This window comes from Lagenorhynchus albirostris, chromosome 19 (assembly GCF_949774975.1).
Source record: "Lagenorhynchus albirostris chromosome 19, mLagAlb1.1, whole genome shotgun sequence".
Classification (NCBI taxonomy): Eukaryota; Metazoa; Chordata; class Mammalia; order Artiodactyla; family Delphinidae; genus Lagenorhynchus; species Lagenorhynchus albirostris.
The window spans coordinates 56290850-56315304 of NC_083113.1; the positions used below are offsets into that span (position 1 = coordinate 56290850).

The 24455-nt window shown below is 50.8% G+C and overlaps 1 protein-coding gene across 1 annotated transcript in view; it reads right to left on the minus strand.

Annotated features, from left to right (window-relative positions):
* The window catches only part of COTL1 (coactosin like F-actin binding protein 1), a 42036-nt gene that overhangs the window by 15990 nt on the left and 1591 nt on the right, over positions 1 to 24455 (minus strand). The window contains exon 3 of the mRNA XM_060131564.1: positions 20 to 177. Coding sequence (XP_059987547.1) covers positions 20 to 177 — 158 coding nt within the window. The remainder of the gene's footprint in view (positions 1 to 19; positions 178 to 24455) is intronic.

A 24455-nucleotide genomic window follows, 5' to 3' on the forward strand; every position in this document is an offset into this window, starting at 1 on the left:
AGAACACAAGGACAGTTACCTGCACCACCTCCTTCACCAGGGTCTTGTCTGTGCCGGTCTTGGCGCGCTGCAGCCCGCTGACATTCTCACCGATCCATGTGATGAGGGCGAACTTGGATCTCTTGCTCATCGCGTCCCCGGTGGTGAAGCGCACGAAGGCAAACAATCGGACATCATCTGCACCAACGGCAAAGGGAGGGCACGGTGCTCGGTTAAAACACCCCAAATCCACATCCCCAGCAGGGGCTCTGAGCCACAAGGGTGCCCAGAGCCACATGGCAAGAGCCAACATTCCCTCACTCAATCTCGACAACAGCGCCACAGGCTGGGATGCCCATTTCACAGATGGAAAGCGGAGGCACAGAAGGGCCATGTGACACTCCCGAGGCTGCACAGGCAGATGGAGGCCAAGCCTCTCTGGCTGCCATGCCTGCGACCCTCCCCTCCCCCATACAGTCAAGGCTCAAATTCTGAACCTGATTTAGGGAACAGAAGTTCGTCGACTCTTTTTAATCCCAAATCTTTGAGGCCCTATTTGGAATAGCAAAGCCACACAGTGGAGAGATGGGAACTGGGCTGGGGTGGGGAGGAGAGGAGGAAACAAAGTCGGTGGCCCTTGTTCTGGTCTGGGATATAGCTCTGGGCCCACTGGGCATGGCTAGCTTATGGCCAGACAATTAGGCCAATAAAGAATTCTGGGGCTTCCCTGGTGGCGCAGTGGTTAAGAATCTGCCTGCCAATGCAGGGAACACGGGTTCGATCCCTGGTTCGGGAAGATCCCACATGCTGTGGAACAACTAAGCCCGTGCGCCACAACTACTGAGCCTACGCTCTAGAGACCACAAGCCACAACTACTGAGCCCGCATGCCACAACTACTGAAGCCTGTGCGCTTAGAGCTCGTGCTCCAAAATGAAGAGTAGCCCCCGCTCGCCGCAATTAGAAAAAACCCGCGGGCAGCAATGAAGACCCAATGCAGCCAAAAATAAATTAATTTTAAAAAAAAGAATTCTGAGTATTTTTCCACTGGGTATGTGATGCTTGTTATATGGTATATGTTTGTTTTTATTAAAATGACTCTGGGGGCTATCCTGGCTGATGGATCCACATTTAAGTCTGTGTCATTGCCACACCAGTAATCTCATCACCATCACTTCAGAATCTCTTTCATAGGACATTGTGCTAAGTTCCCCCATCCTCCGCTGCTCTGCATCCCCCAGATATCAGCTGGTATTCTTGAGTTCTTAAAGTGACGTGTGTGTGTGTGTGTGTGTGTGTGTGTCCACCTAGGTACTCTAGTCATTAGGGGCTGTGTCATTCTTCGTGCTGAGCGGCATCCTGGCCTTCACACACACACACACACCCGCCACCCTGCCAACTAGGACAATCAACAACGCCTCCAGCCATTGCCCAACGTCCCCAGGGGCGCAGAACCGCCCGCAGGTGAGAACAAATTCTAGACATACTTTGTGTCCCCATTTAATCAGGACCCCTTTGTGTTTTCCACCCAAATCCTGCACGTTTTGTTGAGGGCATCACATATCCTTACTCAGATTAATGCCTAAATAGTTCACATGTCAATTAAAGTTATCGGTGAAATCTCATTCCACCCTCCCCCAACCCCGCCCCCGCCCCCCCCCCCCCCCCGTGATTTGGGGACATGCATCTTGTACCTGCCGCTTCATTCAGCTCATATTCTCAAATGGCTTTTCGTCGCTGGCTTTAGGATTTCTCAGCGACCCAATGACCCATCGAGCTGTGTTTCCCAAGCATTGTCTGAATCACTGGGATCTCGCTAAAATGCAGATTCTGATTCGGCAGGTTGGGGATAGGACCCCAGGGTCTGCATTCCTAACTAGCTCCCGGGTGATACTGATGCTGCTGGTCAAAGGTTCACACTTTGAGGTTTTGTGGCTTTTTTTTTTTAAATCAAGGAGTCTTTCTTCCTAGCATCATTCCCGGTGTCTCCCTGCTGAATCCCACACAAAGTAAAGGTTCTCACCAAGATCCAAGGCCACCAGCCCTCTCAGTGTAACTGAGACACAGTCTACACTGGCTGGTTAGTACCTCAAAGCATGAGCTCATCCTGACAACAAGCTATGCTGTCTAAGGGGGAACCATCTGACCGGGGAGCTGAGACACAGCCCTGGCAGGCCACGGACTCCTGATCAAACGCCACATGTGGGCATTTCTTAAAGGAAACAGATCATAATCGCCATTCACGCTGGCATAGCACCTTTCGGTTTACAGGTCAGTATTCACTGGGTCTTTATAAGATTCTGGGAGGTGGGCCGTGGGGTCGGGGGGCATCGTCGTCACCCTCATCAACATCCAAACAACCGTTTGGTAGATGAGGCTGGGAGGTTGTGTGATGTGCCCCAGGACAGAGCCAGCCTGAAGCCAAGGGCTAGGACATCTCGGGTGTGTCTGCCCAGCCGCCCTGCTTTAGGGGACCACCCCACCCAGCCACGGGAGCCTGGTGGGTGCCCATCCTGGGACCTGACCACGGGGGTCAGGCAGTGAGGACAGACCGGTGTAAGGGACACTTCACAGGCCAAACTGACATGGCTTGGTGACCAACTGGCCGTGGGAAATGAGAAAAGTCCAAGGGCAGGAGGCCATGTGAGCTCTGTCTCTTAGTCCCGGAGGAATCTGACTTAATCCCCAAACATCGGAGCCTCGCTGCCTCACCTGTAAAATGGGGTGATTGTTTTGGTCCTCCCTGTTTTTTTTCTTTATTGAGGTAAAAATCACACCACAAAAGTCACCATTTTGGGCTTCCCTGGTGGCGCAGTGGTTGAGAGTCCGCCTGCCGATGCAGGGGACACGGGTTTGTGCCCCGGTCTGGGAAGATCCCACATGCCGCGGAGCGGCTGGGCCCGTAAGCCATGGCCGCTGAGCCTGTGCGTCCGGAGCCTGTGCTCCGCAACGGGAAAGGCCACAACAGTGAGAGGCCCGCGTACCGCCAAAAAAAAAAAAAAAAAAATTCACCATTTTAACTATTTTAAAGCAGAGAAGTCAGCGGCATTTAGTACATGAAAACTGCTGTGCAATCATGACCACTACCTTATTCCAGAACATCTGCGTCATCCCCACAAGAACCCCCTGCCCACCAGCCATCAGTCCTCACCCCCCTTCCCCCAGCCCTAAGCAACCACTAATCTGCCTTCTGTCTCTGGATTTGCCCGTTCTGGACATTTCTCACAGATGAAACCTACACTATGCGGTCTTTTGTGTCTGGCTTCTCTCACTCAGCATGTTGGCAAGATTCATCCGCGTGGTAGCATGATCTTCACTCCTTTTATGGCTGAATAATATTCCATTGTACGGATGGACCGCATTGTGTTCTGTTCCTCCATGCATGCACTGATGGACACTCGGGATGTTTCCAGATCGGGGTCATTTTATACCTCCCTCCTTCCGTGGCCATGAGGATTCAATAGGATGCTGGCCCGACATGGTAGAACCTTCTCCCCGGAGCCTGAGCTACCAGGCAGAGCTGCGGGTGGAGAGTGAGAACAGGAAATGAGGCTGTCCGGGTTGAGGAACTGAAATTCACACAGCCACGCACGGCTGGTGCAGGACTTTCGTTCCCGAGCTTTTCCGAGCATCGAGGCCGCTTTTGGGAAGCCAGCACACTGTTCCTAGTGTTATTGGAGGAACAGGAGAACCAGCTCCAAAGTGTTTAATTAAATTGCAGTCTTGACTTGAGGGGGAGGCGGGCCACACCTCAGATGCCTCGCGCCTTGTTAAGGCTAAGACAACACCAGCAAAAAGAACTCGCAGTCTGTTTCCATGGCAACCACTCTATTTCCCTTTTCCTCATTGGTCAGCCTGGACGTTTGGGATCCCATGACCACACTTGGATCCCAACAGCCCCATCACTGGCCAAACTCAGTGGGAAAGTTTCAAACCATGTGTCCCAAGTACAGCCCAGGACCTGGCACAAGACAGATATCCGATAAGTCAGTCTCACGCCCACCTCCAAAGACACAGGGAACCTGGCTTTTAAGCCCTTCCAGAACTGCAGGCCAATGTCATTTAAATTATCAAGGCCAGAGAGACTGCTTTCCTGGGTGCCTGTTTGGTGCTTATCTGACAATGCTCTGGCCAAGAAGACTGCTGACGTTTCTGAAAATCCGAGAGTCACGTTTTGCTTACAAATGTCTGCCACTCGGGATTTGGCATGACACTGAAAAGTCAGCTGAAAGTCTGAGATGAAAAACCTGTTGGTCTGAGTGACATTTTCACAGCTGCCCACACAGACCTCTGTCCCCCACGCAGCCTGAAGAAGGTCCTAAGCCCATGTGACCTCCAACTAGTCAATGCAGGAGGAAGTGCTCATTTAGTTGCTAACTTCCTTCCTCTGAACAAACAGGGCAGGCCAAACACGGATGTGCACACGGGCACATCACCTGGAAGGCAGAGCTTGACCCCATCACATATGCATATATGAGTGTGTGTGTGTGTGTGTGTGTGTGCCTGTGTGCATGTGTGTGCATGTTCGTGCGTGTGTGTGTGTGTGTGTGTGTGTGTGTGAATGCATGTGTGGGCACATACACACTAGGATGGCAAAATTGGCCGGAAGAAGTTTGGTACTTGGGGTCACTGTCACCCCTGGGGTGGCGCTTGGTCCCCAGTGGGCCAATGGCACACCTTTCCAGTCTGAGGTTGAAAAGTTGAGGTGCAGCCCTGGACAACCTTGGTGGGGGGCACCCGGGCCCAGGACTCATACCAGGGGACACACACTCTGAGCTCCCTCTGTGAGAGGTCCCAGCACAGCCGTCTACACCTGCTGCTCCCTTGACCATTCAGCCTCAACCTTCTGGTCTACAGTATCCAGGTTGAGTCCAAGTTCCGGAATCCATTAGAAACTCATCCCCTCTTCATACCAGCTCTGTGATGAGACCAGATTCCTGAATGCCTCTAAGCCTCAGTTTCCTCATCTGCAAAATGGGTCCAATACCTACCTCACAAGTTCGTTGTGAGGATTCAGTGAAAAAGCAAGAGATGTGAAAGGCTTGCCTGATGGGGATGGTGACTATTTTTCTATCCCTATCTGTCTGGTGAAAATGCCCTCCGAGGTCCACAGTGGCTTCCTAACTGCCAAACCCAACGGGACAGCCTCGAGGACTTCCGTGGAGTTCCAGCGGTTAAGACTCCATGCTCCAAATGCAGGGGGCCCAGATTCGATCCCTGGTCAGGGAACTAAGATCCCGCAAGCTGTGCGGTGCGGTCAAAAAAAAAAAAAAAGTCCCTCCAACAGGACAGGCTCCTTGCCTTCCAGCCTCTGTGCTGGCTTTCTGTATCTGCCAAACTTACGCACACTCTGCTCGGTTTCAAAGTAGGGCCCTCCTAGGCACACACAGTCATGTGGCCACTCGTCCCATGAGTATTTCTTGAGGACCTACTGTGTGTCAAGCACAGTGTCAAGCACTAGGGGCCACAGATAAGACCAACAAGGGTCCTGAAGATGACAGAGGCTGTTTACTAAGCATTTACTACGTGCTAGGCGCCGTCCTAAGCACTTACACGTAGCTGCACGTTTTTCTATCCCAACCTCTCTGTCCGGTCAGCACTGCTTCCGACCCCATTTCACAGATGGAGAAATTAAGGCTCAGAGAGGTGAAGTGATAAGAAGCCAGACACTCCTTTTCTCTGCTTACATCTAGAGCAGCAGTTCTCAAAGTGTGGTGCTCAGACCAGCAGCAACAGCATCGCCCAGGTACTCATTAGACTGTGAATTCAGAAACTCTGGGAATAGGGTTTGGGAAGTGAGTTTGAACGAGCCCCTGGGGGATTCTGGTGCCTCCAAAGCCCGAGAACCACTGACCTAGAGGAAGAGGTGAGAAGAGAAGATGGGGTTTTCAGCTCGGAGGACCCACTATCCCGTGGCCGGGAAAGGGAGTGAGAAAAAACGTCTCATGGGCAGAAAAGTTGAAGTGCCCAGAGTTCAGCCTCACCCACTTCCTCCCCACCAGCACCTTTTATTTTAAGGAATTGATCGTGTAAAGGAGCTTCCCGTATGGTGTGTCTTCTCAACACTAGAATTTACAGAATTTGAGGCATCTAGGCGTGGTTCCCTGAGCATCTCCCCATCAAAGACCAGCGGGACTGTCCCCGCAGAGTCTCCCCCTTCCCCCGAATCCCACAGCCCAAGACAGAAGAGCAGTGTTTAGAGAAAAAGCTGCTGAGCTATGGTACCGGTAATAGGGAGTTTTTCTGTGACCTCTATAGGTCTGCTGACATAAGCCATCATTAACAACGATTTCCAAATGCATCACAAAACCACACAGAGCCCCACCTCAGGGGAGCCGTCAACCGATGACAAAGCAAGGTTGGGAGCCCCGACCCCAAGGACCATCGACACCACCGCACGCCGCCTTCTGACCTTCGCTGAGGTGGCCCCAATTCGGGACTGTGGCCACCCTCCCCTCCCTCGCTCAGTGAGAGTCTTGTTCATGAAGAGACGGTCCTCAGAGGGCGTTCATAAAACTCCACTCGCAAAGAACTTGACCCTTTGGTTGGTCTGTGAAGCCTCATCACGGGCCAAGGATGGGTTATCAGTGTGAAACAGCTCCTGAACCAGTCAGTCCCACAGCCCTAAGGACCCCTCGGGACCTAGAGACCCCAGGCAGGGCCCACTTGGTTCAAAGTCTGGTTCCTCTTTTCAAAGCTCCTTGCCTTCACTGACTACGTGTAAGTTAATTTGCAGCATAAAGTCATTGTCTGAAAAGTTCTTGGGATACTGGCTGGCAGAACTCTGCTCAGAAACACCGGCAGTGGACTTCCCTGGTGGCGCAGTGGTTAAGAATCCACCTGCCAATTCAGGAGACACGGGTTTGAGCCCTGGTCTGGGAAGATCCCACATGCCGCGGAGCAACTAAGCCCGTGCGCCACAACTACTGAGCCCGCGAGCCACAACTACTGGGTCTGAGCTCTGGAGCCCGTGAGCCACAACTACTGAGCCCACGTGCCTAGAGCCTGTGTTCCACAACAAGAGAAGCCACCGCAATAAGAAGCCCACACACCACAACGAAGAGTAGCCCCCCCTCGCCACAACTAGAGAAAGCCCATGTGCAGCAATGAAGACCCAACGCAGCCAAAAAGAAAAAAAAAGAAACGCCGGCAGTGGTCGCTAGGCATTCTCTCCTTTGTAGCCCCTTCCTCCCCCGGCCCTCCTCTATCCTCCTCTCAACCCTGCATTTCCCTCTCTCTCTCCTATCAGCTGCCTTTACCACCCCCTACCTTTCTCCCATCTCTTCCCTCCTCCAGCTCCAGTCTAGGGCTAGAAAGGAGGGAGGGACTTAGGAAAAGAGAGTAGAGGTAAGGCAGGAGGCGGAGGGATATGAAGGAAATAGGATGACGCAAAGAGGCAGAGATGACCACAGAGGGCATGAGAAGAGGGGTGAAGAAAAGAGGGGGGTCAGATTTAACTGGAATCACCAAGGCCACCAGGATGAGCTGCTCTAATAAATTTCCCAAAAACTATAAACGGCACATAATCCCCACCAAGCTCTTAACGACTCCCTGCCCTCTCCCACCCCTCCCACCCGCACTTGAAATCTCCTAAGGCTCAGAATCACTGAGGGACGGATTCTGACTGGTCACACCCAGTATGCTCACCACGGTGACCCGGACACAGATCCACATTGATCCAGGGGCCCCGCCTTCTCCCAAAAAAGACCCTTGTCTTCCCCTCTGCCTTTTCCCAAAGCCGGCACTGGCTGGAGGATGAAACCCAGAGGAGACAGAGGATCTGCCACGAGTCAAGCACTGTGAGGTTTCCTCACACGTTTGCAAATGCTCTGGACAATTTTTTTCATTACACACAAAAACACATACTAGGGGTAGAATAATTAGGAGCACAAACAAGCGAGAGAAAAAAAATAGCCTCACCACCTAAATAACCCTAGTAAACTCCCTAAGTGGCACCCAAGTAAACCTTTGGGTGCATGTCCTCTGATCTCTTTAGCTGCTTTCATATCTGTCCAATGCCTGTCATATCCCCAGCACAAACCACGGCACCAGCCACATAGTAGGCGCTCAATAAATATCTACTGGTCAACAGAAAGAAAAAAAGAGAGAGAGAGAAGTAATCATTTCATAATTTCCATCCAACACCGAACTTCAGAGCAAGACAAAAGAAAGGGGGAAGGAGACAGCAGGAAATTGCCCCAGAGCTGGGCTGAAGCTGCCCTTACCTTATATAGACTCCCTAAGAAGTTATGCAAACAAGGTTCAGTAAGGGAAAAAACAACCCACACTCCAAAAAGCTGAGCTGTCAGCTTCCACCAAGCAAGCTCCCTAGAGCGGGCATGAAAGGAAACAGGAAAGAATTCAAACATCCTGCCGCCTGCGGCAGAGGGACAGCTGGCCGGTTGCCACAGCTGCATCATTTCCAGCAAGTTGCTGATGTGGGAGCCCAGGCAGCGACAGACAAAGACCTGGAAGTGCTAAATGTCCTCCCTCTCTTGGACACGGAGAACAAGGGCTCCATGGATGTGTATACAGTCCTTGCATGTGAGATCACACTGTCTGTACACATTGATTCTTTGTCCCACCCCTTCCTCAAAGCAGTAGACTTCTCAAATGATTCCTTCCTCGTTGCATTTTCGTGAAGCGAATGATCCAGCTTTCCTAGTTTGCCAGAGAATACAAGAAAATGGAGTACGGAATATAGCCAGGGGAAAAGAAAGATGATGACTTTGGTAGAACCCTCAGGGAACGGGCTGATCTGGAGACCCAAATTATCAGGACAGCTAAAGGTTTTCCCTCGGTGACAGAGCACCGTAACTTTTTTTTTAATGACTACTTTTACTTCCTTAAATGGCAGTCAGTGTGTTACATCTGGCTTCACCTTCTGACTTACAGAACAGTGGCTGTAACCAGTTCCTGGAGGCTCTGAGTACATAATTGCAGCGTTGACAATGAGACACTCCGAAGACACTGAAGGATTCGGTGTCTGATTGCCTGAGCACTACGTGCCCCGGTGTGCACGGCTCTGCATTCTCGTATCCACTTTTTATAGTTTTGCTGTTTCTTCCATTGCTGTTAGTCATTTGACAAACACTTGTTGACAATTTTTGGTTCAAAGACTTTGCTGAATAAGACACAATATGAACCCTCAAAAAATACACAATCTAGCGGGGCAAGTAAGAAAAACTAAGTGTGTGAACACAATGAAGTTAGCACCATAGCCACGAGGCATCACAGGGCATATGGGAACATCAAAGAAAGAAAGAAATTAACTCTTCCTGTGGGGTGGTGATCAGGGCAGCCTTCACAGAGGAGGTGATGTTCGAACTGGGTCTTGAAGGATGACCTAGAGTTCACCCAGCTAAGGGGGTAATGAGGAAGAAGGGGGCCCATGTTAACAACTTGAGGGATAGATTCTGACAGAACTCCACAGACAAAAGCACCAGCTCCTGCGGGCAAGTTCAAAATGCCTTCCTCTACCAGTCCCTCTCTCTATCTCTGACTTGCCACAGGCTAGAGGGGCATATAATTAGCTTATTATTACTGTGTGTAAAACAAGAGTTTAAAGGCTCAGAGTGACATCCCTGAGGGCTCCTGCAGCCTGCTCATCCCTACACCAGGAGGACAGGAATCCTGTTCCCTGTGACATCTGCAGTGCCCACAACGGTGCCTGACACACCGTCCATGCTCAATAAACATTTCTCGAGTAAATGAGGAGCCTCTGCCCATCTTCTTCAGCAGCTCAGAAGCACATTGGTCCCCAATCCTCAGCTGTGTCACTTCACTGGGAGATGCTATCTTATAAGAATAAAACCAATCCCCTCCCTGGATTTTAAAGGCGTAGATTCTAATGAAGAGACTAGCAGAAATAATCAGATGTGGACAGACAGGTAGCAATTGCCTGGTCTGGACAAATGTGCTGGACAGACAGGTAGCAATTGCCTGGTCTGGACATGGGAAGGACAGCCCAAGAACATGGTGATGGTAGGATTAGCAATGCCTGCATAACGTGGGGGTTCTTCTCTCCCTTCCCTGCTCACATCACCAAGCATGGGGCCTCAGAGGTGCAAAGCAAATGCCAACCCTCAGCAGCTCAAGAGATCCAGGAAACCCAGGTTCAAGTCCCCACTCTGCCTCTCTCTGCTGTGTAACCAGGGCTCACTGGCATCCCCTCTCTGATCCCCAATGTTCTGAGCTAGGTGGGGGGGTGGGGGGTTTCTCTGTCCCTGCCTCAGAGCCCCCGAGTGGTGGGGACAGACACACAAGTGGTTTTCATCCCCGTAGCTGTTGACACTCGCAGCCCTGGAGTCTGCCCACACATTTACAGCTGTGTCAACTCACTCTTTTATTGATTCTCTTAGCTACTAACGCACATGAACATCCAAGACAGACCTTCCGCTTTCCCTTAAGTACCCATGTCCGATGCAACAGTTGCAGGCAATGAAACAACTTCTGGGCACCAGTTTGGTGCCAGGCGCTGAACTGGAAGATGAAAACCCAGTCGTGGGTCCGGTGCTGTGTCTGGCTGTCAATCCTCATCAGAATTATGGAAGGGCTCAGAACTGAACCTGGCACAGAGGCAGCGACACTAAAAACGCCAGACAGTGGTGATGATAAGAATGTGGCTAACTATTTCAGAGCACACGGAGGCAGTGGGAAATGAGAGCCGGGAGACGATCAAGTTCACGTGAGCACGAGGGGCGGGGCTGAGCGTGTCCTGGGCGCGTGGGTTTGGAAAGGGGCCGTGGGGAAAAGCAGGTCTGACATGGAGGGAAAAGTGGCAGGCAGAACCACAAATGTGGACGTGGGAAGGAACGACAGGAAGACCCAAGGCGAAATTCTGCAAAGTCGTAGGACAAAAGACATGGGAATAAAATGCACACTGTTCAGGCAAAATCAGTCCTCTGACCCCACCTCCCTGCACACGCAAGGCCACCACCCTGCTGGCTTTCTGTCATCCCCCTCACCCCGTTTCTTGTTTTCTTTTTTCCCCCCCAAAAATTATTTATTTATTTATTCTGCGCCGGGTCTTAGTTGCGGCACGTGGGATCTTTCATTGCGGCATGTGGACTCTTAGTTGCGGCAAGCATGCGGGCTCTAGTTCCCCGATCAGGGATGGAACACGGGCCCCCTGCATCGGGAGTGCAGAGTCTGACCCACTGGACCACCAGGGAAGCCCCACCTCCTTTCTTCTTTACGTTTTAAAAACTGAGATAGTTACATACCATAAAATTCACCCCTTCCAAGTGTACAATTAATTGGTTTTTGGTACATCCACAGGTTGTGCAACCATCACCACTATTTTAGAACATTTTCATCACCTCAAAAGGCGACCCCGTGCCCATGAATAGTCACTCGTCGTCCCCCGTCGCCACGCCTGGCAACCAATAATCTGCTTTCTATCTCCATGGATTTGCTTCTTCTGGAAACTTGAAATAAACGGAATCACACAACATGTGGCCTTTCAAGTCTGACTTCTCAGCAATAATGTGTCACTCAGCGTCATGTTTTCAAGGTTCACCCATGTGATAGCATGAATTAGTACTTCGTTTGTTTTTATGACCGAGTAATATTCCACTGATGGATGGACCACTTTTTGTCTATCCGTTCATCAGCTGATGGACATTTGGGTGGTTTCCACTTTGGGGACTGTGAATAATCCTGCTGTGAACATTCATGTACAAATTTTTGTGTGTTTTCATCTCTCTCGGGTAGATACTAAGGCATGAAATAGCCAGGCTTAACCTTTCAGGAACTGCTAAACTGTTTCCCATGGGGGCTGCAGCCGTTTCCCTTCCCACCAGCAGTGCATGGGGGTTCTGAGTCGCAACGTCCTCTCAACACCTTTTATTATAGTCTCCTTGTGCGTGTGAAGTGATGCTTCCCTGTGGGTTGATTTGCATTTCCCTAATGACAATGATGCCGAGCACCTTTTCATGTATTTACTGGCCGTGTGTGTGTCTCCTTTGGAGAAATGTCGATTCAAATCCCTTGCCTAGGGCTTCCCTGGTGGCAGAGTGGTTAAGAATCCACCTGCCAATGCAGGGGACACGGGTTCAAGCCCTGGTCCGGAAAGATCCCACATGCCGTGGAGCAACTAAGCCCGTGCACCACAACTACTGGCACTGCGCTCTAGAGCCCGCAAGCCACAACTACTGAAGCCCACGCATCTATAGCTGGTGCTCTGCAACAAGAGAAACCACCGCAATGAGAAGCTCGCGCACCACAATGAAGAGCAGCCCCAGCTCGCCACAACCAGAGAAAGCCCGCGCACAGCAACAAAGACCCAATGCAGCCAAAAATAAATAAATTAAAAAAAATTTTTTTTACATCCCTTGCCCATTTTTTACTTGGGTTATTGGTCTTGGTATTGTTGAGTTGTAAGAGTTCTTTATATATTCTGGAAGCTAGACCATTATTGGACGTATGGTTTGAGGGCCTCCCCTTTTGCTGGGCTCATTCCTCACCCAGATACCCGCATGCCCGGCTCCCATTCATTCAGGTCTTGCCTTAGCGTCACCTCCTCTTTAGGCCTCCCCTGACCACCCTGGCTAACAGTGGCCTCCCCACAATCCGTCTCTGGCCCATTGCTTCGTTTCATTTTCTTAGCACTCATCTCGTTCTGAAAAGATCAGATTTGCTAGCTTATCTATTAGCTACCCCTGCATTCCCATTGAATGTAAGCTCTGTGATCCGGATCCCCCAATTCCCCAGTACCAAGAGTGCCTGGCACATAGTAGGTCCGCAGTGTACGTTTGTTGGATAATGAGTAGTTACAAAGCGGCAAAGAAGAGAGTAAGTTACTTTCCCCAAATCGAACACACGGCAGTAGGTTTTGGCAAATCAAGAACAGAGCAAGTGGGACTTCCCTGGTGGCACAGTGGTTAAGAATCCGCCTGCCAATGCACGGGACGCGGGTTCGAGCCCCGGTCCGGGAAGATCCCACATGCCGCGGAGCAACTAAGCCCGTGCGCCACAACTACCAAGCCTGCGCTCTAGAGCCCGCAAGCCACAACTACTGAGCCCTCATGCCACAACTACTGAAGCCTGCGCACCTAGAGCCCATGCTCCGCAACAAGGGGAGCCGCTGCAATAAGCCCGCGCACCGCAACAAAGAGTAGCCCCCGCTCGCCGCAACTAGAGAAAGCCCGCGCTCAGCAACAAAGACCCAACGCAGCCAAAAAAACAAAAAAGAACAGAGCAAGTCATGTAAATCAACTATACTTCAATAAAATTAAAACCAAAACAAAACAAACACAAACACAAAAAAACAGGGCAAAAGGTATCCCAGCTCAGGGCTGCAAGAGTTCGCTGGAGTGAACACAGGATCCCTCCTTGGTTGGGCAGGGAGCTCACACAGGGGCTGCACAGAGCCTGGCTCTTCTCACTCCTCCTCAGAAGCCCCAGCTTCTGACCCAGCGGGGGCCTGCGGCCTGCCCAAGACAGCAGCTTCCTTTATTTGCAAACCATGAACAGTGTATACTCCATTCTAGAGCCAAAAAAGAGGAAGAACACTACTTCCAGGTCACATCAGATGACCTCCAAGGGCCATCCCTTCGGTCAAAAGTAGCAGAGGGCTTCCCTGGTGGCGCAGTGGTTGAGAGTTCGCCTGCCGATGCAGGGGACACGGGTTCGTGCCCCGGTCCGGGAGGATCCCACATGCCGCGGAGCGGCTGGGCCCGTGAGCCATGGCCGCTGAGCCTGCGCGTCTGGAGCCTGTGCTCTGCAACGGGAGAGGCCACAGCGGTGAGAGGCCCGTGTACCGGAAAAAAAAAAAAAAAAAACACAAAATGCTGAGGTTAACAGCCCTGCCTTCACATACAGGCCTCTGGGGACCTGCCCCTGCAGAGGCCACTGAGTGGAATCTGAAAAGCCGAAAGCATCAAATTAAGTCGGTGAGGAATGCAGCCACGCACGGGCTCCGGGACAGGGAGCTGGGCCAGAGGCCAGTGCGGGTGAGGGTTTCAGAGCCTCGGCACCTGCAGGCATTCCATACAGGCCACTGGGCTGTTATATTGGCAGAGGGAACAGCGGGCCGTCCAGGGCTGAGCTCAGCTCTCAAACATCTCAGGGGACTATGTTCATTCATCTATTCAACACCCACCTGGGGAGAATGCCAGGTGCTGATGGTACAGCAGAGAACCAAGCAGAGCAGGCTTCTGCCCCCCAGGAGCTCAGATTCTAGCAGGAGAGTCAGACAGCAAACAGATACATGAACAGTCATGTGGATATAGCTTGGGGGGTTAGGAAGTGCTACAGCCCGCGACTTGGGTCCACACAAGGGAGTGACACACCCACTGGTGAAAAAGAGATTGGGATATCATCTCACACCAGTCAGAATGGCCATCATCAAAAAATCTACAAACAATAAATGCTGGAGAGGGTGTGGAGAAAAGGGAACCCTCTTGCACTGTTGGTGGGAATGTAAATTGATACAGCCACTATGGAGAACAGTATGGAGGTTCCTTAAAAAACTGAAAATAGAACTACCATATGACCCAGCGATCCCACTACTGGCCATATACCCTAAGAAAACCATAATTCAGAAAAAGTCATGTACCACAATGTTCATTGCAGCTCTATTTGTAATAGTCAGGACACGGAAGCAACGTAAGTGTCCATTGACTGATGAATGCATAAAGAGGATGTGGCACATATATACAATGGAATATTACTCAGCCATAAAAAGAAACGAAATTGAGTTATTTGTAGTGAGGTGGATGGACCTAGAGTCTGTCATACAGAGTGAAGTAAGTCAGAAAAAGAAAAACAAATACCATATGCTAACACATATATATGAAATCTAAAAAAAAAAAAAAAAAAATGGTCATGAAGAACCTAGGGTCAAGACTGGAATAAAGACACAGACCTACTAGAGAATGCACTTGAGGACACAGGGAAGGGGAAGGGGAAGCTGGGACAAAGTGAAAGAGTGGTATGGACATATATACACTACCAAATGTAAAACAGATAGCTAGTGGGAAGAAGCCGCATAGCACAGGGAGAGATCAGCTCAGTGCTTTGTGACCACCTAGAGGGGTGGGATAGGGAGCATGGGAGGGAGGGAGACGCAAGAGGGAAGAGACATGGGGATATATGTATATGTATAACTGATTCACTTTGTTATAAAGCAGAAACTAATACACCCTTGTAAAGTAATCATACTCCAATAAAGATGTTTAAAAAAATAAATAAATAAATAAAAAGAGAGATTGGAACCAGGTAACCATGAGGGGTGGAGATGCTCCACTGAGGATACCACCGCCACAGAGACAAAGTCTCCCTTTCCAGGATCTCGCCATGGAATTGAAGAAACAGATGCACATGTAAACACCGCAGAATGTGATGAGCATCACAAAGGCAATGAGGGCATCTGAGTGGAGGGGATATTTACACTGGGCCTTGACGGATGTATAGAAGTCCTCCAGGAAAGCAAAACGGACGAGGACAGGGCCGGAAGAGGGAAGACTGTGCACAAGTCCCAAGGAAAGGGGAGGCAGGACAGCACAGTGCAGGGGAAAGGCTGGGAGCCTTGGACACAGATCTGGGTTCAAAGTCCAAATTTTCTACCTACTGTGCCATCTCAAGCAAGCAAGTGACTTTTTAAAAAAATTTTTGTTTATGGGATGAAACATTCTTTAAGTTCCATAGTGCTTTACAATTTTCAAAAGTTTCGCACACATGATTTCCTATAATCCCATAATAACCCTTTTTCCCCCCTACCCCTAACTTGCCCCTCCCCCCCCACTGGTAACCACTAGTTTGTTCTCTGTATCTGTGAGTCTACCAAGCAAGTGACTTTTGACTCTCCAAGGAAACCATCAGATTCCTTATCAGTAAAATGGGGCTGACTCCTACTCTGGTCCATTGTACATATTACATACACACCCCTCATGGATAAGAAAAATTATAATAGATGAGCCAACACATGCAAAGCGCCACACAGTGCGGGGCATTTGGCCTCCATGGGGACAGAATCATGTGTTGGGAGTGTGCATATGCGTGGGGTGAGCTGGCGAGCATCCCATCCTAAAGGACATTCCATGTCATCTCTAAGCATTTGAACCTTACGGGCAAAAACTACAAAAGGTTGTTAAAGGGAGAGAGAAGTCCGCCTCCCATCCCCACCCCCGCCTGGACTGCAAGCTCGCCAGGGTCAGGAAAGGGTCAACTCAGCACTCAGCAAAGGGCTTCCCTAGAGCAGGCACTCAATAAATATCCCGGAGAAGGAAAAGCCAGCGCCAAGGGTGGACCCCAGGAAACACCCACACTTATGGGGCACGAAAGGGAAGGAGAACCAGCAGAAGGAAGTGAGAGCAAGAGATGAGAAACAGAAAAGGAGAACTAGGCAAGCTTTGCAGTGCAGACGCAGAAGCATGGGAAAATTATCTTTTCAGTGAGTAGTGGTCGCTGACAAAGGCTGGAAGGAGGGAAAGTGGAATAAAGACAAAGAAACGGGGTTTCCCTGGTGGTGGTGCAGTGGTTAAGAATCCGCCTGCCAACGCAGGGCACACGGGTTCGAGCCCTGGTCCAGGAAGACCCCACATGCCGCGGAGCAACTATGCCCGTGCGCCACAGCTACTGAGCCCACGTGCCACAACTACTGAAGCCCGCACACCTAGAGCCTGTGCTCCGCAACAAGAGAAGCCACTGCAATGAGAAGCCCGTGCACCGCAACGAAGAGTTAGCCCCCGCTCGCCACAACTAGAGAAAGCCCACGTGCAGCAACGAAGACCCAACGCAGCCAAAAATAAATAAATAAATAAATAAAATTTATTTTAAAAAAGACAAAGAAACGGCCACTACATTTGCCACCAGAAGGTGACAGAGGACCTGTGCACAGGGTGCCAAGCTCTGGTTATGGGGGGGATGCCAGGATGTAACGAGGTGAAAAAACGATGGGAGATGAGGACGTAGATATAACATCTATATGATCCACAAGCAATACTTTCAAAAAGTTTGCATTAACGTCTAAAGATTTTCAAGGAGCAGAAACTCAATTCATTTCAACTAATTGAACACTTTTGCTGAACCATAGACACCCTACTTACCAGGAAAAGGGACATCTAGCAAACTTCTCCATGGGAGATGGGCCCACAAACTCCAAAGGAAGCACAAATATCACCCAGAAGAGCTGTCACAAAGCCCACGCATCTCATGACACAAAGAAGACACAATGCAGCTCAGGACCTCCCAGCAACGGATGTGTGGGCCAAGAAGGCAGTGGGAGAGTGAATTTTGCAGAAAACTGTGAGGTAATGTCTCAGTAGCCCTTCAGGTGCCACTTAAGACTCAGCACCCAACATTGTTTCTGGAGCAACAGAAGCGATGTTTCAATCGATGTTTGTTGAATACTGAGGAACAGACTATCTAGCACTTTACAATGTCCAAAGCACTGTCACAGATTTACAGCTTCCTTTTGACCTCATATTGCCTTAGACTCACTAGACAATTTCTCTTCATCCCTTCTCACACCAATTTCTAAATTTGAGCGAAGCTAGGGGGAAAAGATCCACATGTAGAAGAGCAAAATACATAGACCGCCACTTGTACGTGTGTTGTACAGCTGCACAGGCAGAGGCCGTGGACAGCAAGTGTATTTGTCTCTTTCCCGTTCCATCCCTCTTGCAGTAACGGCAAAGACTCTCTCCTTGACTAAACTGTAACCAGGCTCTTCCGAGCTCTTTTTCAACTAGGTCTCAACTTCTGGACTTCTGTGTTCATCCCTGCCTTATCCGACTTTAGCAAGGATCCTGCCAAGTCAGTTGAGCTAGAATCCCCCATCCTCCATGTTCGATCACCCTCGATATCTAAATTGGGTTCCTCATCCCCGCCCTCCCCCGGTGATGTCTGATCACTGGCCTGCCTTCAGCAAGTATCCCGTTAGGTCAGTTCAGCAAGAATCCCCCCTCACCCCTGACCCTTCCTCTTGGTAACTTTCTATCCACGGATCCCCACCTTGCTCCTTCACTACAAATTCCCACTTTTCCTTGTTGTATTCAGAGTTGGACCTGATCTCTCTCCCCTGGAGTGGTCCCTATACCTACCCCAACAGTCCCCTGAACAAAGTCTGCCTTACTGCTCTTTAACAAGAGTTAGAATGAATGGTTTTTTTCTTTAACAATAAAGACACCCCCGTTTCCTTAGGAACCATCCCACTGCCACACTCAGTCCCTGGTGGGGCTGATCCCATCCCAGAGCGGCATTACCTATACCTCAGCTAATGCATTTTGCCACTCTTCTTGGGAGCAGAGCAGACTAGAGAAGGGGGCTGTGAGAGAGAAAGAGAATGCATGGTCAAGAAGGGCCTCTTTCTTAAATATCTATGCCAAGGGGTCAGGCAGCCTCTCCTAACATATCTCCCATGATGGGGGTCTTACTACCACCAGTGACAGCCCATTCTAACTTGAGGCCAGTTCTTCCTCAGGCAAACCCAAAATCTGTCCCTGAAATTTCTACTGTTTGGTGCTCTACCACATGGGGTTGGGGTGAAGGTAGGAACACTGAAGAAGTCCACACCTTCCACGAGACAGCTCCTCAAACATCTGAAGACAACACTCCTGTCCCCCTGCGGTGTCTCTCCAAGTGAAATATGCCCCATTTACTCAGTCAGTTCTCACATGAGAGGTTTTGAATTCCTTGCCCAACCTGGATTCTCCTCTCTTAGCCCGTCCCAGCCAGCTACTCTGGGTGCTATGACCAGGACTCTTTTAGAGGGAAATGAGAAACAACCCTCTCAAGCTGCCTTAAGGAAAAAAAAAAAAATTAATTGGCTCATGAAAGCAAACAGCCAGGAGAGAGCTTCAGGCATGGCTGGATCCAGGAGTTTAAGCCATGTCATCTGTCCTCCATCCTCCATCTTTGGCTCTATACCTGAGTTTTCAGGTTCCCTCTCCAAATGGTTGATGGGTGCTGCAAGCCCCAAGCCTTCAATGTGCTTACAGGTCTTACTCCCAGAGAAAGATAAAGGGACCCAAAGTCTAAGGGATGGAGCTGATTGGTTTGACTTGAGTCACCTGGGCCCAACCCTGAACCAATCAGTTAACAGACTTGTTAACAGTTAATGGCTTACTCTGATTGGCCAGATCTGGGTCATGTGCCCTCTCAGTGGGGAGAGGCAGAGTCAACCTCACTGGAACTACACTGGCTGAGCAGGATTATTATAAAATGACAGGGAGAAGTTCCTCCAAAGGATAGCATGCTGGACAGACAAAAACATGCAACCCCACGTCTCTCTATGAGTGATGTTGGAGCTGAACACTCCAGACTCACCAGAGCATCATGGGAATATCATCTGCACCCAGACAGACCACCTTCCGAAGTGCTACATCAACAGTAACCACATTTATTGAGCAGCCACCCTATACCAGGCATTGCCCTACAAGCTTGATGTGTATCATGTCAATTTACCCTCACAACAACCCTGTACACCACGTGCAATTACTACCCCCATGTTACAGAAGAGGAAACAGAGAATCTGGGAGACTTGACCAAGGTCACACAGCGCAGCAAGGCTACAACTCAAGGCGAGACACCTTGGCTCCAACATCGATGCTCGTAACTGTAACTGATCGGCTCTAAAATCTGCACCGACAGAAAACTGGATTCATTCCCAGGCGGCTGGATTCTTTCTAAAATAGAACTGCTTGCAACAGAGTATTTTGGGGTCCATCAATAATAGATGTATTAAACAATGCTACGTTTATATGAGAGAACAATCTGGAGCTGCTTTATAAATTTATTGTTGGCTGTGTTGGGTCTTTGCTGCTGTGCGCGGGCTTTCTCTAGTTGTGGCAAGCACGGACTACTCTTTCTTGCGGTGCACGGGCTTCTCCTTGCGGTAGCTTCTCTTGTTGCGGAGCATGGGCTCTAGGCACACGGGCTTCAGTAGTTGTGGCATGTGGGCTCAGTAGTTGTGGCTCGCGGGCTCTAGAATGCAGGCTCAGTAGCTGTGCACGGGCTTAGTTGCTCCACGGCATGGGGGATCTTCCCGGACAAGGGCTCGAACCCGTGTCCCTTGCATTGGCAGGCAGATTCTTAACCACTGCGCCACCAGGGAAGCCCAAAACTCCATTGCTTTTTTTTTTTTTTGCGGTATGTAGGCCTCTCACCGCTGTGGCCCCTCCCGTTGCGGAGCACAGGCTCTGGACGTGCAGGCCCAGCGGCCATGGCTCACGGGCCCAGCCGCTCTGCGGCACGTGGGATCCTCCCGGACCGGGGCACGAACCCGTGTCCCCTGCATCGGCAGGCGGACTCCCAACCACTGCGCCGCCAGAGAAGCCCCTGGAGTTACTTTAAAGGCTGGGCAATGACAATAGAACATCAGCTCCATGAGGACAGGGGCTTTCTCTGCGTCTATATTTATCCTCAGTGCCTAGAACAGTACCCTACAGAGTAGCCGCTCGTATACACTGGAGGAAGGAAAGAGGGAACGAACGAACGAATGAACAAATTTCTCAGCGTTAAACTATATCTGAACTATATCTGGTTTTTCTTCTCTTCTTTCTGCTTAGTCTTGCTTTCCGAGTATCCTGCAAAGGACGTGTATTACTTGTAAGGTACAGAAAGGAGACATGATTTCATAGACAACTCGAGCCATTGCCCCAACACACACACATGATCTGTAAGCCCTTATGCTGAGATCAGAGAGATCACGTGACCAGTCAATCTGTGAAACAGCTCCTTTCTCCTTTGCCAGCTGAGCCCTGGCTCCTCCTCACTGCCCGGGGCTCTGTTGGAGCAACCAAAGACCCTCCAGCACAGCTCGGTACCCATTCCCTCCCCATCATCTCTTCCCCTCCCATCTCTCTGGTGCTCTCAGACCACATACGTTACTTCCACCACAATTGAATCCACCAATGAGGTGACAATCACAGTGATTACCATTTAGGGAGCACTTACTGCATCTTTGGCACCATGGACCTGCTTCCTTAATCCTGCTACTGAGCACATTATAGCAAAAGAAAGAGCAGATGAACTCACCTGCTCCAGATCCCACGACTGGCAAGTATTTGAACCCAGGCCTGTTTGAAGCAGCCCAGCCCTTTAACCACTGTGCTAACCACCTGTTACCATGTACTGAGCACCTACTGCATGCAGGCCCAGGCTAAAGGTCTCATGCACGCCCACATGGGGCCTACTGCGTGCCTGCCTGGGGTTGAGCGCCTCTCATGGGCAAACCCAGAGTTGAGTGCCTACTGTGTGCTGAGCTGGGGCATGCACTGATAGCTTCAGAGCAGAAAGCACACTGTCATCCTAAGTACTAGGAGAATAAAAATAACACCATAAAAAGTAACAGTAACACCAAGGAGGTGCTGGACTCTCCTTTTAGACATACTATTTCAGTTAACCCTCTCAGTCACCATCAGAGGCAGGCACCATCAGGACCTGCATTTTACCGAGCAGAAGACTGTGGCACAGAGAAAGGGATGTCCTTGCCCAAGGCCACACAGCAAGGGGCAGAGCTGGGATGTGAATCTAGAGCTTTTCTGATTCCCAAGCGTTCTGGCTGTTGAAATACAGAAAGGATTGCACTAGACTGGTTTGCTGGCTCAATCCCAGATGGACAGATACAGGGGAGAGGAATTCTGCCCGGAGGGAACCTCCAAAATCACTGGCCTGCAGGCTGGGAGTATTACACAGGGTCAGGCCACAGGTGCACAAAGAAGGGTGTGGGGAGCTATTGGGCAGGAGAGGTGGGTGGGGACCAACGGACTGGAATGGCAAGCAGGCAGCCTGTAAATGCAATAGGCAGATGGGAGCTATAGATGGCTAATGAGCAGAGGAGAAACTTGATTAGAGCTCTTCTTTAGGAAGAGTTACTCCCACTGGGGGGTTGGGGTGGGGTAGAACGGTTGTAGGACAAGAAAGAACAAGGGCTGAGGGACTGTTGCAGTAAGCGCAGGCCATGGACCTGTTTTGGGTTTGCCCCTCTTCTGGAAGCAATATGCCCTCCCGTCCACTTTTCCCTTAGGAAACCACCCTCCCCCACCCTGGCTCCTGGTTTGGGTGGGCCTGCCCCTCCCCCTTTCCAGGGGTGGGCACCGATCCAGCTCTAGCCAGCCAGAATGGCGGTGATTGGTTCACAGTGGGCACATGAACCCAGCCAGGCCAAACAGTGTCTGTCAGTCTGGAGACTTCCATTGAAATCGGTGGCAAAGAGTCTGTCTGTCCCCATCAGGATGGCTTTGCCCGCAGCCCGGAAGCTGGGATGGTTAGCGGGCATCTGTATCACCGCTCAGGGAGAACCTGCCCTCCTGCCCCCAAGAAGGGCAATAAAGGAGGAAGACAGAGCTGGCAGCAGCAGGAGGGGAGGTTGAGTTTGGGCAGCCTTACCTGCAGCTGCTACTTGGCCTGGACTTGCCAACCGTGGAAGCTACACTGATTTATTATTTTTTTTTGCTTAAGCTAACTGCACTGGGCTTCTCTCACCGCCCCTGACAGATCTCCCACCATTCCACACAGACTGAAGTTTGGGGCAAGAAGCAAGCGCAGAGGCGGTGATGGAGCACTTAGTGCAGCAGGAAGGGGGTCAGGTGAGTCCAGCGCCAGACGAGCCAGTGCGGGGCGCGGAGGACTCCAAATCCTGCCGGCAGAAAGAAACAGGAGGACGAGGGCCCAGCGACTTTCCAGATCCACGACCTTCGGGAAGCACCTCCTGCAGACAAGGACAGGCCAGCCTGGGGGCTGAGGAGAGGTGACAGGGAGAGGCTGCACGGGCACATTCCATTCTGGAAAACCTGGGGGAAGGACAGGAGAAGGAAGACAGTAGCCAGAGAGCACAGGAGAGGTGAAGGAGGGTGTTGCAGACAGACGATGCCCAAGGAGGGGCTGTCAGGGAGGAGAGAGAGCCCGGGGACCCTCCACCCCCTCTCATCCCCACAGTGCAGACGGAGGGGAGACCAGGTGCTGTTTTCAGGTTCCCAGGTCCGCTGTGACCTTGTGAGAGGTTTGGAAATAGGAAGGCTGGACCAGAGCGGGAGCCTGTCTGCAGAGCACGGGAGCCTCAGGCCTGTCAGGACACCTGGCTGGGGATGAGGGCCACCAAGAAGCCTCCCTGCATCACGCGAATAGGCAAATGTGTCTTTTGTGACCTGCAAACAACCCCACAAGCCCTGACCAGAACCTGCTGTGTCACTGAAGAATCCTCATGGCTTAGAAATGAGAGCCTAAACCACTTCCTCAGCAACAAGGGGCCAAGAACACAGACCTCGGAGCCAGCCTGTCCGGGTTCAAGTCCCAGCTCTGCCACGATCTTGCTGTGTGATCTCTGGCAAGTCACTTAACCTCTCTGGGTCTTGGTTTCCTCATCTATGGAAGTAACAGAGACAAGGCACGTCCAGCGTAGTGACTTGCATATAGAAAGTTACTACTCAGCGTTCTGAATCCTTGGTCACTGGGTTATGAGGACACGGCAGTGGGATGGAACCAGCTTTTCTAACACAAACAAGAGCAGACACGGCAACCATAACGCGCCTATACATTTGTCCAACAGATGGCTGGGGAAGGAAGGCGGTCTTCCAGCCAAAGCAGACGGAGCCTTCAGATCCCACAGCCCATTCATAAGATCAACAAGCAGCAGGGAGAGCATTTTTAGTTCTCCCACCAGGCCCTCCCCACTCCCATTCCTGTCATTGGGGGAAGGGTCTGACTAGCAAACCGCAAAGCTCCAGGGAGGGAGGAAGTGTTCTCTGACCACAGCCTCGCCCCATGGCCAGGAGCATCTGTTCGGAACCTACTCACAGGATGCCCTTTCTTCCTGGGGTCACCTTCTCCTACTCCATGGAGAGAACAATAGCTTCAGAGGCAGGGGGCGGGGGGGCAGGGGAAGACCCCATTCTGATGGGGGGTGGGGTGATGGATGGCCGGCAGGAGGAAACTGCTACCTTACTGTCAAGGGAGGAAAGAAGCCGGCCTGTGACAAAGCCTCAGAGACAGCAAGGCAAAAAATACTGCTGAAACTCCCAGTTATATGCCAGATGGGGTGAAAGCCAGGAGTCTGCACTTACTCCACTTGTAAAAGCAGTCATCGTGGTGGCAGAAGGATAGAGGTGGTTCAGAGACTGGGCTCCTCCGCCAGGATTGGAACCCAGCCCCCACCCCCACCCCGCTCTCCACAAGAGGCCCCTGCACCTCATTAGATGTGAGTTGTGAAAGTACTTCACACATCTGATATTTTAAACAATCCTTTCCAAAAGCAGTGAGTGAACGTCTAGAGGCAGCACTTAGGAAGACGTTCTAGTAGAAAGAAGATTTAAAAAATAAACAAAGCTCAGTACCACCCAGCCCATAGCAGACACTTTATAAACATTCTTTTAATTAGAGTAAATGCAAAATACCATTTGAATAAAGGAAAGGGGCCGTCGCATGATCCTGGGCACGATGAGTACTTTTTATTTATTTCACAAATGACCATGTCGTTTGCACAGGCACTGACTCACCAATTCTCACAACAGCCCTCTAAGATTACAGGAGAGG